The following is a 16,241-nucleotide window of genomic DNA, read 5'->3' on the forward strand; positions in this document are numbered from 1 at the left end:
AATAAAGTAAAGAAATAACAATTGAAATGTAGATTTTTAAAATTATTTTATGTAAAAAAAAAGTCTATCATATTTTCAAGTTTTAAATATTAAACACGAAACACTTATAACACAGTTATAATCAGCCTACATTATAAGGTGACTATTACGCACGTAGCCATGATGTGTGAAGGGTTTATTGGCCTATAACTACTCATTGGAAATAAAGCAACAGATAATTATCTCTCACTACAGTCTTCTAGGATTGGTCGGCTCTACTGTCAATCATACGCCCCAAGCCTAAACGGGATGAATGGGATGTAGCCTACTCATCTATTCGCGGTAGTGCGCTCCCTCTCGCTCACACGCCTGTTGGCCAAGTGATGGGAGACAACCACCGATACTTTGTTTTTACGCACAGGGCGCGGACACACCTGACCGGAGTATCTTTTCGTTTCGTTTGGAATTGCGTATCAATGGAGCTGGAAATTAGATTCATTCATCACTAAATAATAAGAAGTCCGTTATAAACAGAAGGCAAGTTGTGGAATTATGTCACCAGGATTTTTGCAGTGGAAGAGGAGCGAATAACTTTAGCCAATATGCGTTTTTGGATTATGACTCGTCTCGCCCGACTGTCCTATGGAATATAGCCCAATATATCAGAACCTGCATTTTGTCTCATCATCCCCCGTGAAGAATAAACTCTTTGTTTTCTGCATCATGTTGTCCCTGTGGGTGTATATGATATATTGCTGCGTCGGATACTGTTCAACCATGCCAAGTCTGATGGTCGGTACAGCCAGCAGTAAACATTCACAACATCTCGAAACAGTTGACCCTAACAGAACTCAACCCCGACTCCAAAACGAAGGGGACTTGGAATCCGAACACCAAGAAGATCCGTTAGATTCTTTAGATCCGTTATTCGGCGCATCATCCAGGGACGTGTTAAATAATGAGAGTGATTTGGACAGCAGAGGAGGGGAGGACTGGGATGAGATTCGAAGCGAGCAGAGGACGTTGGATAATAATGTCGTGTCAAGTCTCTTCAACGAGTCAGGGCCGGTGGAGAGTAAGAAGTTGCCCCAGGCGATTATCATCGGGGTGAAGAAGGGAGGCACACGGGCGCTGCTGGAGTTCCTCCGCGTGCATCCCGACATTAGAGCTGTTGGGGCCGAGCCGCACTTCTTTGATCGGAACTATGACAAGGGGCTAGAGTGGTACAGGTACATTTCATACACTTAATAACGTTAACTGATCAGAATATAAACGAATTATGTATAACTACTAAAATAATTCATAATTTGCCATTTAATTGAGCCCATCTATTTAATTTAATTTATTTTGTATCCCATCTTCATTTCTAGGCTACTATTCAGTCTATAACACATACATATGTCATAGGTTGTCTGGTCGATTAATGGGTTCATCAACATCAAACAAAACCTCAAGGCTGTCAGGGAAGAAAATCTACATTTAAATAATTATGTTCGCTGGCCTCTACATCTCTTCACAGAGCTACTGGAGGACTAATTCACACAGTGTCTTTAAACACACCTCTAAGATAACACGCAACACTATGATTAGATGGACATATGGCCATTGTGCTGAGTGGAAAAAAATAACCAGGTTGATTAGCATGGATTTAAACACACACACACACACACACACACACACACACACACACACACACACACACACACACACACACACACACACACTCACACACACACACACACACACACACACACACTCACACACACACACACATACACACACACTCACACTCACACTCACACTCACACACACTCACACTCACACACACTCACACTCACACACACTCACACTCACACTCACACACACACACATTGAATATAAATAGGCCTACGCCACACAATGGTAACAATTAGTTAAAGTAACCAGTGCCTGTAGTTAAGTTAATTAAAGTAGTGACCATTCACTGTGGCTCATGTGGTTGGTGAATATAGACCTACAGTAGTTCTGAAAAACTGTACCATGAATGTGCAGACACTATGGGTATCCAATGGAATGTGTTTATGAATGTATATCCTGTTCAAGGTGAAAATAAAACACATTTTTCATTGGGCCAATAAAGCTATAATAAAGTTATAATGAAGCTAGAAGTCTCTCCTCACAGTGTGATGAGTGTGAACTGAGGAATGTATCACTCTAACAGCTGACTACCAACTCAATACAATCTAAACACCACCTTGGTGTAATCAAACACTCCATATAAAGTATAGTCCTGAGTCATAGGGAGAGTCCCAAATGGCACACATAGGCTCTGGTCAAAAGAAGTGGGAATAGGGTGCCATTTGGGACTAGGGCCGATATGGGCCAAATAAAAGGGCCCATATTCAATTACGCACCTTAAATGACACATAGAAACTGACTCGTTTGACAGTTCCTTCTAGAGGTCAGACAAACATTCTACAGCTTCCATTCAGTTTGACAGTTCCTTCTGGAGCTCAGACAAACATTCTACAGCTTCCATTCAGTTTGACAGTTCCTTCTAGAGGTCAGACAAACATTCTACAGCTTCCATTCAGTTTGACAGTTCCTTCTGGAGCTCAGACAAACATTCTACAGCTTCCATTCAGTTTGACAGTTCCTTCTAGAGGTCAGACAAACATTCTACAGCTTCCATTCAGTTTGACAGTTCCTTCTAGAGCTCAGACAAACATTCTACAGCTTCCATTCAGTTTGACAGTTCCTTCTAGAGGTCAGACAAACATTCTACAGCTTCCATTCAGTTTGACAGTTCCTTCTAGAGCTCAGACAAACATTCTACAGCTTCCATTCAGTTTGACAGTTCCTTCTGGAGCTCAGACAAACATTATACAGCTTCCATTCAGTTTGACAGTTCCTTCTAGAGGTCAGACAGACATTCTACAGCTTCGATTCAGTTTGACAGTTCCTTCTAGAGCTCAGACAAACATTATAGAGCTTCCATTCAGTTTGACGGTTACTTCTAGAGCTCAGACAGACATTCTACAGCTTCCATTCAGTTTGACAGTTCCTTCTGGAGCTCAGACAAACATTCTACAGCTTCCATTCAGTTTGACAGTTCATTCTAGAGGTCAGACAAACATTCTACAGCTTCCATTCAGTTTGACAGTTCCTTCTGGAGCTCAGACAAACATTCTACAGCTTCCATTCAGTTTGACAGTTCCTTCTGGAGCTCAGACAAACATTCTACAGCTTCCATTCAGTTTGACAGTTCCTTCTGGAGCTCAGACAAACATTCTACAGCTTCCATTCAGTTTGACAGTTCCTTCTGGAGCTCAGACAAACATTCTACAGCTTCCATTCAGTTTGACAGTTCCTTCTGGAGCTCAGACAAACATTCTACAGCTTCCATTCAGTTTGACAGTTCCTTCTGGAGCTCAGAGAAACATTATAGAGCTTTTATTCAGTTTTTCTTCTGGAGTTTAGACCCAAACAGCACATGGTTTACTGCCAGGAGTAAACAGACTAAATCATGACATCATCCCCTAGCAGCCGGAAGCATCGTAATTCAATTGAGTGCTTCTGGTTCCAGGGATTGATTCTTAGGCTGTGATTCCCTTTACGACAACACAGCTTTAACCATGCTTGGTTCCCAAATGACACCCTATTTCCTATATAGAGCACTACTTCTGACCGGAGCTCATAGAGCTCATATCACACTATGTAGGGCATAGGGTGCCACTTGGGACACAGACAATGAGTTAATTTCAAATTCCAGGGATCCAAAGCTATAGGAACAGTGAACAGTTTGCCCAGTGTTCAACAATGTGTGGTTGCAATGATCAACCTCTCAGTGCATATCAGTGAGTTCCCAGTGTTAGCTAGACCTGTTGTAACCCACAGCATCACAACAGGCCTCTCTCTCTATTCTAAACAACTATAACCTGTTCCTGATTTAATCATTGACATGACCTCCGTAAAGTATCAGAGGGATATGTAAAGTTAAATCATTTCAGGAATTCTGCGTTTTTTAAATGAAGACTGAAAAACAGCAGATGAGACACTTTGTCAACATTGAAATGGGTACCTTTGTTGGTTTCTTTGAGGAGCCATCTAAATGGACTTGAGCCATCTAAATGGACTTGAGCTATCTAAATGGACTTGAGCCATCTAAATGGACTTGAGCCATCTAAATGGACTTGAGCCATCTAAATCGAGCCATCTAAATGGACTTGAGCCATCTAAATTGAGCCATCTAAATGGACTTGAGCCATCTAAATGGATTTGAGCCATCTACATTGAGCCATCTAAATGGACTTGAGCCATCTAAATGGACTTGAGCCATCTAAATTGAGCCATCTAAATTGACTTGAGCCATCTACATGGACTTGAGCCATCTACATGGACTTGAGCCATCTAAATGGACTTGAGCCATCTACATGGACTTGAGCCATCTAAATGGACTTGAGCCATCTAAATTGACTTGAGCCATCTAAATTGAGCCATCTAAATGGACTTGGGCCATGGAGATTAGTGTTGGTCCTAACTTTATCCTTAGGAGGGGATGGACAGGGAGAGGGTATGGTGTGGCTTGACTAACTCTCGTAAAGCCTCCACCACTGTGCTTGGGGAGAGGAGGTGCAGGGGAGGGGAGAGAGGGGGCTGAGGAGCAGCTCTGCTGGGTGGCCTGGTTCAGGCCCGTCCCCCGTGGAGGCATTGATCTCTGCTGCCCACATCTCCACACTGTTGGTCCAACAGTGCTGTAGAAGCCCCCCACCCTGCAGTCTAGAGCCACACAGAGAGGAGAGGCCATACACATAGAATAACTACAACACACAATATGGTCGCCTTGAAAGGGGATTCTCATCTAGTCCTTCTATTTCTATGGCCAAGGCCTGGCGCAGCGGGGACTCCGGCCACAGATATAGCCAGTTGGCCACGCTTTCACGGAATATAGACATGCTTACACCAAGAGGCAGAAAGACAGGAGCTGCCAGACAAATTGTAGGCTGCACGCTCACACATACAGGAGGGTGGGAGCGCGGGAGGAGGGAGCGCGGGAGGAGGGAACTCCCAAAGGCCGTGGGAATGTTCTTTTCCATTCCAACCTTCCTCCTCCTTTCTCTATAAGTCACTGTTTTAATTACCAGTTAGACTTCTTGACTTATTCTCTTCTTGATACTATGAATTTAGAGAGTAGAACATCTGGGCACCACATGCTGCTGGAATCAAAAGGCATGAAGTGATCCTGGAAAATGAACCCATTCTGTTGAAATGTGACATGAAGTGATCCTGGAAAATGAACCCATTCTGTTGAAATATGATAGTGTGGGGTTTTTCTATTCTCGTCAGCTTGCTATCTCACTGACATTGTCAGAGGAAGGGAAACAGTTATTCTAACCCCAAACAGAGCTGCTTGGGAGCTGGGTCGGAGCTGGGTGGGAGCTGGGTAAGAGCTGGGTCGGAGCTGGGTCAGAGCTGGGTCGGAGCTGGGTGGGAGCTTGGTGAGAGCTGGGTGGGAGCTCTGTGGGAGCTGGTTCGGAGCTGGGTCGGAGCTTGGTGAGAGCTGGGAGCTGGGTCGGAGCTTAGTGAGGAGCTGGGTCGGAGCTGGGTGGGAGCTGGGTGGGACCTGGGTCGGAGCTGGTTCGGAGCTGCGTGGGAGCTGGGTGGGAGATAGGTATATACAGAGAATATTTTTATTTTTGTATTTTTATTTTACCTTTATTTAACTAGGCAAGTCAGTTAAGAACAAATTCTTATTTTCAATGACGGCCTAGGAACAGTGGGTTAACTGCCTGTTCAGGAGCAGAACGACAGATTTGTACCTTGTCAGCTCAGGGATTTGAACTTGCAACCTTTCGGTTACTAGTCCAACACTCTAACCACTAGGCTACCCTGCCGCCCCAATGATGGAGTTGAGTCCCAATTAGCACCCTATGCTAATGCACTACATTTGACCAGAGCATTATAGGCCCTGGTCAAAAGTAGTGCCTTTTCTAGGAAATAGAGTGCCGTTGGGGACGCAGCCAGAGAGAGGGCAGTAAATTGAAAGTGAGTCTTTAGAATCTGCAGTGGCGGTGGGGGTGTACAGCTGTCTAAAAGAGGAGCAGAGGAACCCCTGGGGTTTATATTAACCCTAGTGATAATAGAACAGGGCCATTAGAGTGAAACGTAGTTTCTCTTCACTTTACGTTGTATGCAAATGTCCCCCAGGAGCGGGAAAGTGCTTTTTCAACTTGAATCCTTCGGAATGTGGCCTGCAAATGGAACTCTGGGTTCTGGAACTCTGGGTTCTGGAACTCTGGGTTCTGGAACTCTGAGGCCAGCAGGATGGACAGATGGTTAACACTGAGCCTCAGTGTTCTCTATTCTGTTCTGAAAGTTGACTCTCCTCCTGAGGTCTTTCAGAGGGAGAAGTTACATTTCCCTTCAGGTAGTTCATACAAGTACATTTCGTTTTCTTTTTGCTGACTACAAACCCTTAGTAGTTTTTATGGACACAGGGGAATAATAATGGTTTAAGAAGCAGGAAAGCCATCCATGTAGATCCTTCCCAGCTAAATTCAATGCATCAGCATATTGATAGGCAGGAAAAGAACAGAACATCTGTTGAGAATGAGGAACGGGCCCAACGGGGGGTGTATAGGGCTACAGTAGGTATTGAAATATGCTGACATTTGTTTCTGAACATTCCCGAAATAGTTGACTTTTAGCTGACGCAGCTGTGTGAACGGTATTGGTTAAGACCTACTTTTACTTCTTGGAGCTCAATAGCTGGAAAACTAAAGTTCATCTCTCATCAAACTATTATCAATCAGGGATGGAAACTGTCATTTCAGGTGGTAAAACCCGGGGGTTTTATAGGAGGTCATCAGACCACAGCACTTTGTCAGACACTTAGAAGAACATGAACACATTGTGGTTCAGTTCAGTTGTTTAGTTCTCTCCTTCTCTATCCTCCTGGAGTTGTTGTTTAGTTCTCTCCTTCTCTATCCTCCTGGAGTTGTTGTTTAGTTCTCTCTTTCTCTGTCCTCCTGGAGTTGTTGTGTAGTTCTCTCTTTCTCTGTCCTCCTGGAGTTGTTGTTTAGTTCTCTCCTTCTCTATCCTCCTGGAGTTGTTGTTTAGTTCTCTCTTTCTCTGTCCTCCTGGAGTTGTTGTGTAGTTCTCTCTTTCTCTGTCCTCCTGGAGTTGTTGTGTAGTTCTCTCCTTCTCTGTCCTCCTGGAGTAGTTGTTTAGTTCTCTCCTTCTCTGTCCTCCTGGAGTAGTTGTTTAGTTCTCTCCTTCTCTATCCTCCTGGAGTTGTTTAGTTCTCTCCTTCTCTGTCCTCCTGGAGTTGTTGTGTAGTTCTCTCCTTCTCTGTCCTCCTGGAGTTGTTGTTTAGTTCTCTCCTTCTCTGTCCTCCTGGAGTTGTTTAGTTCTCTCCTTCTCTGTCCTCCTGGAGTTGTTTAGTCAGACTGTTGTACATCTCTGATGTTATTACTGATCAGATCCTGTCAGACTGTAGACTTGTACATCTCTGATGTTATTACTGATCAGATTCTGTCAGACTGTTGTACATCTCTGATGTTATTACTGATCAGATCCTGTCAGACTGTTGTACGTCTCTGATGTTATTACTGATCAGATCCTGTCAGACTGTTGTACATCTCTGATGTTATTACTGATCAGATCCTGTCAGACTGTAGACCTGTACATCTCTGATGTTATTACTGATCAGATCCTGTCAGACTGTTTTACATCTCTGATGTTATTACTGATCAGATCCTGTCAGACTGTTGTACATCTCTGATGTTATTACTGATCAGATCCTGTCAGACTGTTGTACATCTCTGATGTTATTACTGATCAGATCCTGTCAGACTGTTGTACATCTCTGATGTTATTACTGATCAGATCCTGTCAGACTGTAGACCTGTACATCTCTGATGTTATTACTGATCAGATCCTGTCAGACTGTTTTACATCTCTGATGTTATTACTGATCAGATCCTGTCAGACTGTTGTACATCTCTGATGTTATTACTGATCAGATCCTGTCAGACTGTTGTACATCTCTGATGTTATTACTGATCAGATCCTGTCAGACTGTTGTACATCTCTGATGTTATTACTGATCAGATCCTGTCAGACTGTAGACCTGCACATCTCTGATGTTATTACTGATCAGATCCTGTCAGACTGTTGTACATCTCTGATGTTATTACTGATCAGATCCTGTCAGACTGTAGACCTGCACATCCCTGCAGCAGCTAGGATAGAGCCATGAGTTGAATTACCAAAGTAATTTATCAAACAAATCACCTAGCAGGAAACATATAGTTTTGGGCAGGAAGAAGTTTCTTTCGCAGAATATTTTGTCACATTTTGCTGAATATTTATTTTGCTGACTGTAAGTCGCTCTGGATAAGACAGACTGCTAAATGGTCAAAATGTATAACTGTAATTGATCCATCCTTGCCACCCTGACAGAGGTGTTGGTTCTGTTGTTCTGTTAACAGCAGGAAGACAGAGAGTGATAAAACTGCTATGCGGCAGCGCAAGGCTGAAAGTGACAGATCTATGGGTGGCAAGTAGCTAACCCGAAAGGTTGCTGGTTCGAATCCCCAGCCAACTAGGTAAAACATCTGTTCATGTGCCCTTGAGCAAGGCACTTATCCCTAATTGACCCTGTAAGTCTCTCTGGATGAGAGTGCCTGTTAAATGACTAAAATGAAAAACCAGAGGAGGGCATACACATTACGCCTCTTCTCTGCCCTTCTCCTCTCATCTTCTCTCTAGACCTGGGCCTCTTCTCCGCCCTTCTCCTCTCACCTTCTCTCTAGACCTGGGCCTCTTCTCCACCCTTCTCCTCTCACCTTCTCTCTAGACCTGGGCCTCTTCTCCGCCCTTCTCCTCTCACCTTCTCTCTAGACCTGGGCCTCTTCTCCGCCCTTCTCCTCTCATCTTCTCTCTAGACCTGGGCCTTCTTCCAACTGTTAATAAGATGGCCTTGATTCTTGCTGCTGCATATTGCTGGTATGAGAAGAGCCGAGGAGTGGATAGAAAAGGAGGGGAGGAGAGCATGGGAAAACCTTTCTCTGCATTATCTGTGTTGACAGGAATGCTGTAGAGATATTGAGACATCAGAGCACAGTGAAGAAGGCACTGAGTGCAGAGAGAGAGAGAGAGAGAGAGAGAGAGAGAGGGAGAGAGAGAGAGAGAGAGAGAGAGAGAGACAGAGAGAGAGAGAGAGAGAGAGAGAGACAGAGAGAGAGAGAGAGAGAGAGAGAGAGAGAGAGAGACAGAGAGACAGAGAGAGAGAGAGAGAGAGAGAGAGACAGAGAGAGAGAGAGACAGAGAGAGAGAGAGAGAGAGAGAAAGAGTGATGAGAACGTTCGGTATCTACGACCAAAGAACGGCCTCATCGTTCCTTCTAAGAAGCTGTTCTCTTTGATTCATGTCTGGAACTTGTCTAACAGAAATGTTGCCAGATTGTTCTGAGTGTCTGCATACCATCACCTCTTATCCCGTGTCTGGTGGTCTGAGGAGAGGAGTGGTTCCCACAGTAGTAGACCCTATGGTCCTGGTGAATCCTCCCTCTGAGCTGGTAGATAGTAGTAGACCCTGTAGTCCTGGTGAATCCTCCCCTCTGAGCTGGTAGATAGTAATGGACACTATAGTCCTGGGGATTCCTCCCCTCTGAGCTGGTAGATAGTAGTAGACCCTATAGTCCTGGGGAATCCTCCCCTCTGAGCTGGTAGATAGTAGTAGACCCTATAGTCCTGGGGAATCCTCCCAGCGGTAGATAGTAGTAGACCCTATAGTCCTGGTGAATCCTCCCCTCTGAGCTCGTAGATAGTAGTAGACACTATAGTCCTGGTGAATCCTCCCCTCTGAGCTGGTAGATAGTAATGGACACTATAGTCCTGGGGAATCCTCCCCTCTGAGCTGGTAGATAGTAGTAGACCCTATAGTCCTGGTGAATCCTCCCCTCTGAGCTGGTAGATCGTAGTAGACCCTATAGTCCTGGTGAATCCTCCCTCTGAGCTGGTAGATAGTAGTAGACCCTATAGTCCTGGGGAATCCTCCCCTCTGAGTTGGTAGATAGTAATGGACACTATAGTCCTGGTGAATCCTCCCTTCTGAGTTGGTAGATAGTAATGGACACTATAGTCCTGGTGAATCCTCCCCTCTGAGCTGGTAGATAGTAGTAGACCCTATAGTCCTGGTGAATCCTCCCCTCTGAGCTGGTAGATAGTAGTAGACACTATAGTCCTGGTGAATCCTCCCCTCTGAGCTGGTAGATAGTAGTAGACCCTTTAGTCCTGGTGAATCCTCCCCTCTGAGCTGGTAGATAGTAGTAGACACTATAGTCCTGGCGAATCCTCCTCTCTGAGCTGGTAGATAGTAGTAGACACTATAGTCCTGGTGAATCCTCCCCTCTGAGCTGGTAGATAGGAGTAGACCCTATAGTCCTGGTGAATCCTCCCCTCTGAGCTGGTAGATAGGAGTAGACCCTATAGTCCTGGTGAATCCTCCCCTCTGAGCTGGTAGATAGTAGTAGACCCTATAGTCCTGGTGAATCCTCCCCTCTGAGCTGGTAGATAGTAGTAGACCCTATAGTCCTGGTGAATCGTGTCTGTTTAAATTCTAATCATGATTGTTGTTAATAAGTTATTGAAAGCCTGAGCTCACCTCATTCAGATTGCAATGGACCAGTTATGTAAGTAAAGTTTTATTTGGATATAAATGTAGAGATGAAAGTACATGACTATACACCACACCCCTTCCCCAAGTCAGCCGACAGCAACAGCCAAGCCCAACAAGCTCCATACAGCCAGTCAGTCAGGGAAGTAAATTCCTACCTTTGAACCTGTTCCCTGATAGCAACAGATATCAACATTGACCAGCAGCTTCAAACAGCCTCTGTCTAGAAGGAGATTGGTTAATGAAGTCACCTGACAGACCAGCAGCTTCAAACAGCCTCTGTCTAGAAGGAGATTGGTTAATGAAGTCACCTGACAGACCAGCAGCTTCATACAGCCTCTGTCTAGAAGGAGATTGGTTAATGAAGTCACCTGACAGACCAGCAGCTTCAAACAGCCTCTGTCTAAGAGGAGATTGGTTAATGAAGTCACCTGACAGACCAGCAGACACAACACAGCAGTTTCACAGCTCACACAGACACACAGTGATTAGGGGCTGGAGCTAGGAGTTATCTAGTGGTTCGGGAGGAGGAAGAGGAGGAGGAGGAGGAAGAGCAGGAGGAGGAGGACAGGAAGTGTATGTTACATCTCTATTGGCTGATAGAGGAAGATGCTTTGCAACCTATTGGTTCCTCCAGGCAATCTAGTTTATTATCACAGAAACAATTGTGAAAGATTGTTAATCTGCCCCCAAGGGCACTCTTCTTCACTCCTCTAGCCTGAGACGGTGTTCCCTCTCTGTCTCTCTGTTCTTCTCTCTCGCTTTCTCTTTGTCTCTCTTTCTCATCTCTATTATTTCTCTCTCTCGTTCTCATTCTCTCTCTTTCTCTCCTCTCTATCTTACTCTCTCTTCTCTCCCTCTCAATTAAATTAAATTCAAAGGGCTTTTAAAAATGTATTTGGGTGTCTGTGTACACTGAGGGAAATATGTGTCTCTAATATGGTCATACATTTGTCAGGAGGTTAGGAAGTGCAGCTCAGTTTCCATCTTGTGGGCAGTGTGCACATAGCCTGTCTTCTCTTGAGAGCCAGGGCTGCCTTCAGGAGCCTCTCTCAATAGTAAAGCTATGCTAACTGAGTCTGTACATAGTCAAAGCCTTCATTTTGGGTCAGTCTCAGTGGTCAGTATTCTGCCACTATGTACTCTCTGTTTAGGGCCAAATATAATTCTAGTTTGCTCTGTTTTTTTGTTAATTCTTTCCAGTGTGTCAAGTAATTATCTTTTTGTTTTCTCATGATTTGGTTGGGTCTAATTGTGCTGTTGTCCTGGGGCTCTGTGGGGTGTGTTTGTGTTTGTGAACAGAGCCCCAGGACCAGCTTGCTTAGGCGACTCTTCTCCAGGTTCATCTCTCTGTAGGTGATGGCTTTGTTATGGAAGTTTTGGGAATCACTTCATTTTAGGTGGTTGCATAATTGAATTGCTGCTGTAGGCCCTCCTTGGTTGGGGACAGAAGCACCAGATCATCAGCAAATAGTATAATTTTATTTAGTAGGTTGAGCTGCATACCTGTCTCACCCCACAGCCTTGTGGAAAGAAATGTGTGTGTTTTTTGCCAATTTTAACAACACTTGTTGTGTGTGTACATGGATTTTATAATGCCGTATGATTTAACCCCAACACCGCTTTCAAACAATTTGTATAGAAAACCCTCATTTCTTTCTCTCTCTCTCTCTCTCTCTCTCTCTCTCTCTCTCTCTCTCTCTCTCTCTCTCTCTTGCTCTGTCTCTCTCTCTCTCTCTCTCTCTTGCTCTGTCTCTCTCTCTCTCTCTCTCTCTCTCTCTCTCTCTCTCTCTCTCTCTCTCTCTCTCTCTCTCTCTCTCATATCTATCTAATGCATTATTCATCCATCATCCATCCAGGTTTGTTTTGCTCTGGGACTAAGTGTGCATTTTGATTGGTAGTAAGTTTCTCTGTGACTCCCCCAGGGCCTTGACAAAATGCACTCCGCTTGTGTATCCAAGAGATACGGCATATAATTGCAGAAGTGTTGCAGTGATGCTGAAAGCGAGCTGTAGTGGTTGGTGTTTTGTTCACACCTCACATAGTAATAGGGAGAGAGGGAGATGCAAACGTATGAGTGTAGTGGAGAGAGATGTATCGAGAGACTAATGGGGAAGAGGTTTTGTTGGTTTCTGTGATTGCGACAGAAGGAAAGAGCAACCCCCTGTGTGTTTGCATTGGAGTAATGAGGTCTTTCCAAAAGGAGCGATCCCCATAGGTCAAGGACCCACCCCAAGGCTCCAGTCAGCAGTGCTCAGCTAGGGCTTTAACATGCCTGTTTCTGCAGTAGTTGGTTACACATATTCAGAAGGAGATCAGCAAATACCTTACTTTTGACAAAGTAGTAGTTTAGTAGTATTTATAACTGTGTTAGTCATTGTTAAAAAATAGTAATAACTCTACTTACATATACTATCAACCAACCATCTCCTAATGTTAGTGACTGTACTATAGTAGTATTAGATATATACTACCAACCATCTCCTAGTGTTAGTGACTGTACTAAAGTAGTATTAGATATATACTACCAACCATCTCCTAATGTTAGTGACTCTACTAATGTAATGTTATCTATCTGTCTTCCTCTTTTCTCCACTACCCTGCCTCCTCCCCTCCCTTCCCTCCTCCCCTCCTTCCTCCCCTCCCCTCCCATCCCTCCTCCACTTCCTCCTACCCTCTCTCCTACACTCCCTCCTCCCCTCCCTCCAACCCTCCCTCCTCCCTTACCCCTCTAAGTCACTAAGCACTAGTATACTACCCCTCACTAGTCTACTACCCCTATCTCCCTCCCTCCTTTCCTATCCTTCTAATGCACTACAAGGACTAATACCCCTAATGCCTATGTGTTTAGGCTCAGTTGAAATCTCTGGTGGCCCACTTTAGCCATTATCCTGAGCCCTGGTCATTACCCTGGTCTGGGGCTGCAGTTAACTGGCTAATTTATTATCTAAAAGAGTCAGGTCAGCTCAGTAAGAGGGACTGGACTGGACTGGACTGGACTGGACTGGACTGGACTGGACTAGACTAGACTAGACTAGACTAGACTAGACTGGACTGGACTGGACTGGACTGGACTGGACTGGACTGGACTGGACTGGACTGGACTGGACTGACAGACAGACAGACAGACAGACAGACAGACAGACAGACAGACAGACAGACAGACTCATTCATTCATTCATTCATTCATTCATTCATTCATTCATTCATTCATTCATCGTAATCAGTTTTGACCTTTATATCATAATGAATAAGATTACATAGACAGGGGGATCTGATCCTAGATCAGCATTCCTATTCCACAACGCTTGATCCTTTATGTCTCCGTGAGTTATCTGACCTGAATGCACAGTCTGACTACTCCTGAACTGTAGCCTGGATGCTGCATGGTCCCAGGGTGTAACTCCTAAACTATAGCCTGGATGCTGCATGGTCCCAGGCTATAACTCCTGAACTATAGCCTGGCTGCTGCATGGTCCCAGGCTATAACTCCTGAACTATAGCCTGGATGCTTAATGGTCCCAGGCTGTAACTCCTAAACTATAGCCTGGATGCTGCATGGTCCCAGGCTGTAACTCCTAAACTATAGCCTGGATGCTGCATGGTCCCAGGCTGTAACTCCTAAACTATAGCCTGGATGCTGCATGGTCCCAGGCTGTAACTCTTGAACCACACAGTGCTATATGTGCCTTAGCCCAATACTAACCTCTCCACGTCTCCATCTCTCCATGTCTCCCTCTCTCCATCTCTCCATGTCTCCATCTCTCCATGTCTCCATCTCTCCACATCTCCAACTCTACATCTCTCCATGTCTCCACCTCTCCATGTCTCCATGTCTCCACCTCTCCATCTCTCCATCTCTCCATGTCTCCACCTCTCCATCTCTCCATGTCTCCACCTGTCCATCTCTCCATGTCTCCACCTCTCCACCTCTCCATGTCTCCATGTTTCCACCTCTCCATCTCTCCATGTCTCCACCTCTCCATCTCTCCATGTCTCCATGTCTCCCTCTCTCCATGTCTCCATCTCCCCACGTCTCCATCTCTCCATGTCTCCACCTCTCCATGTCTCCACCTCTCCATGTCTCCACGTCTCCATGTCTCCACCTCTCCATGTCTCCACCTCTCCACCTCTCCATCTCCCCATCTCTCCATGTCTCCACCTCTCCATTTCTCCACCTCTCCACCTCTCCATGTCTCCACCTCTCCACCTCTCCATGTCTCCACCTCTCCACCTCTCCATTTCTCCACCTCTCCACCTCTCCAAGTCTCCACCTCTCCACGTCTCCAACTCTCCATCTCTTCACCTCTCCATCTCTCCATCTCATGGAGTGCTTCACAGTCCTGTCTTTATCCTGTGTCTATAATAACAAACCTCTCCATCTCTCCTCTCCTTAGAGACCGTATGCCTGAGACTCAGGAGGGTCAGATCACCATGGAGAAGACCCCCAGCTACTACGTCACTAAAGACGTCCCCGCCCGTATCCACACCATGTCCCCAGACACCAGGCTGATTGTGGTGGTCCGAGACCCCGTCACCAGGGCCATCTCAGACTACACTCAGACCCGCTCCAAGAAACCTGACATCCCCTCCTTTGAGAGCCTCGCCTTCAAGAACAGAACTACGGGTCTCATTGACACGTCCTGGAGCGCCGTCCAGATCGGGATGTATGCCAAGCACCTAGAACGCTGGCTGCAGTACTTCCCCAAGGACCAGCTCCTCTTCATCAGCGGGGAGAGGTTGATCTCCGACCCAGCCGGGGAGATGACACGCGTACAGGACTTCCTGGGGCTCAGGAGGGTGGTCGGTCACAAACACTTTCACTTCAACCCAGCCAAGGGCTTCCCCTGTCTGAAGAGGCCGGAGGGGAATAGTAAACCTCACTGTCTGGGTAAAACCAAAGGAAGGATTCATCCTAATATTGACCCTGAGGTGGTACAGAAGCTGAGGGACTTTTATCAACCTTTCAACAGGAGGTTTTATCAGATGACGGGACATGACTTTGGATGGGGTTCATGGAGCTGAGCGACGGAGACATTGAGTGAATCCGAAATGGAACCCTATTCCCTATGTAGCGCACTACCCTGGTCAATAGTAGTGCACTATAATATTGGACAAAATGGCACCCTCTTCCCTATGTAGCGCACTACCCTGGTCAATAGTAGTGCACTATAATATTGGACAAAATGGCACCCTCTTCCCTATGTAGCGCACTACCCTGGTCAATAGTAGTGCATTATTGAGGTTGTTGTACACTACCCTGGTCAAATGTAGTGCACTACTGAGGTGTTAGGGTGCCCTTTCAGACAGAGATGTTGTATCTTTCTTTGAGGGGTTTTAGGTTGTAATTGTAACATTTTGGAGATATTGTTATTCTGTGTATATAAGGCAGCGTGTGTAAAAAGTACAGAAGTCTATTTTATGATAATTTATTTCTAGGATATTATGAACTCACTGAGCTGCCTATCCATGTTTGTTGAGGATCATTACACATCTTTACATTCCTGTTTTTTAAATCTTCGTTTGAAGGGCATTTTGTAATCTTGAAATTACCTCAGAAAAAATACATGTGCAGCAATTGTGGAAATGAAAATATAACAGCA

The 16,241-nt window shown here is 45.2% G+C and overlaps 1 protein-coding gene across 1 annotated transcript; it reads left to right on the top strand.

The window, feature by feature from the left end:
• The first annotated feature begins 591 nt into the window (after nt 1-591).
• Nucleotides 592-15,819, top strand: LOC139422343 (heparan sulfate glucosamine 3-O-sulfotransferase 3B1-like). The gene is made up of 2 exons (XM_071173544.1): nt 592-1,208; nt 15,036-15,819. Exons 1-2 carry the CDS (start codon nt 622-624, stop codon nt 15,661-15,663), a joined length of 1,215 nt encoding a protein of 404 aa, XP_071029645.1. The 5' UTR covers nt 592-621; the 3' UTR covers nt 15,664-15,819.
• The last annotated feature ends 422 nt before the right edge of the window (nt 15,820-16,241 follow it).

This window comes from Oncorhynchus clarkii, chromosome 12, assembly GCF_045791955.1.
Source record: "Oncorhynchus clarkii lewisi isolate Uvic-CL-2024 chromosome 12, UVic_Ocla_1.0, whole genome shotgun sequence".
Lineage (NCBI taxonomy): Eukaryota > Metazoa > Chordata > Actinopteri > Salmoniformes > Salmonidae > Oncorhynchus > Oncorhynchus clarkii.

Bases quoted from the DNA above. Each gene is read 5' to 3' on its own strand.
- LOC139422343 (XM_071173544.1), top strand. From the start codon at position 622: ATGGAATATAGCCCAATATATCAGAACCTGCATTTTGTCTCATCATCC. The intron at 1,209-15,035 runs GTACATTTCATA...TCCTCTCCTTAG, and splicing joins AAGGGGCTAGAGTGGTACAG to AGACCGTATGCCTGAGACTC.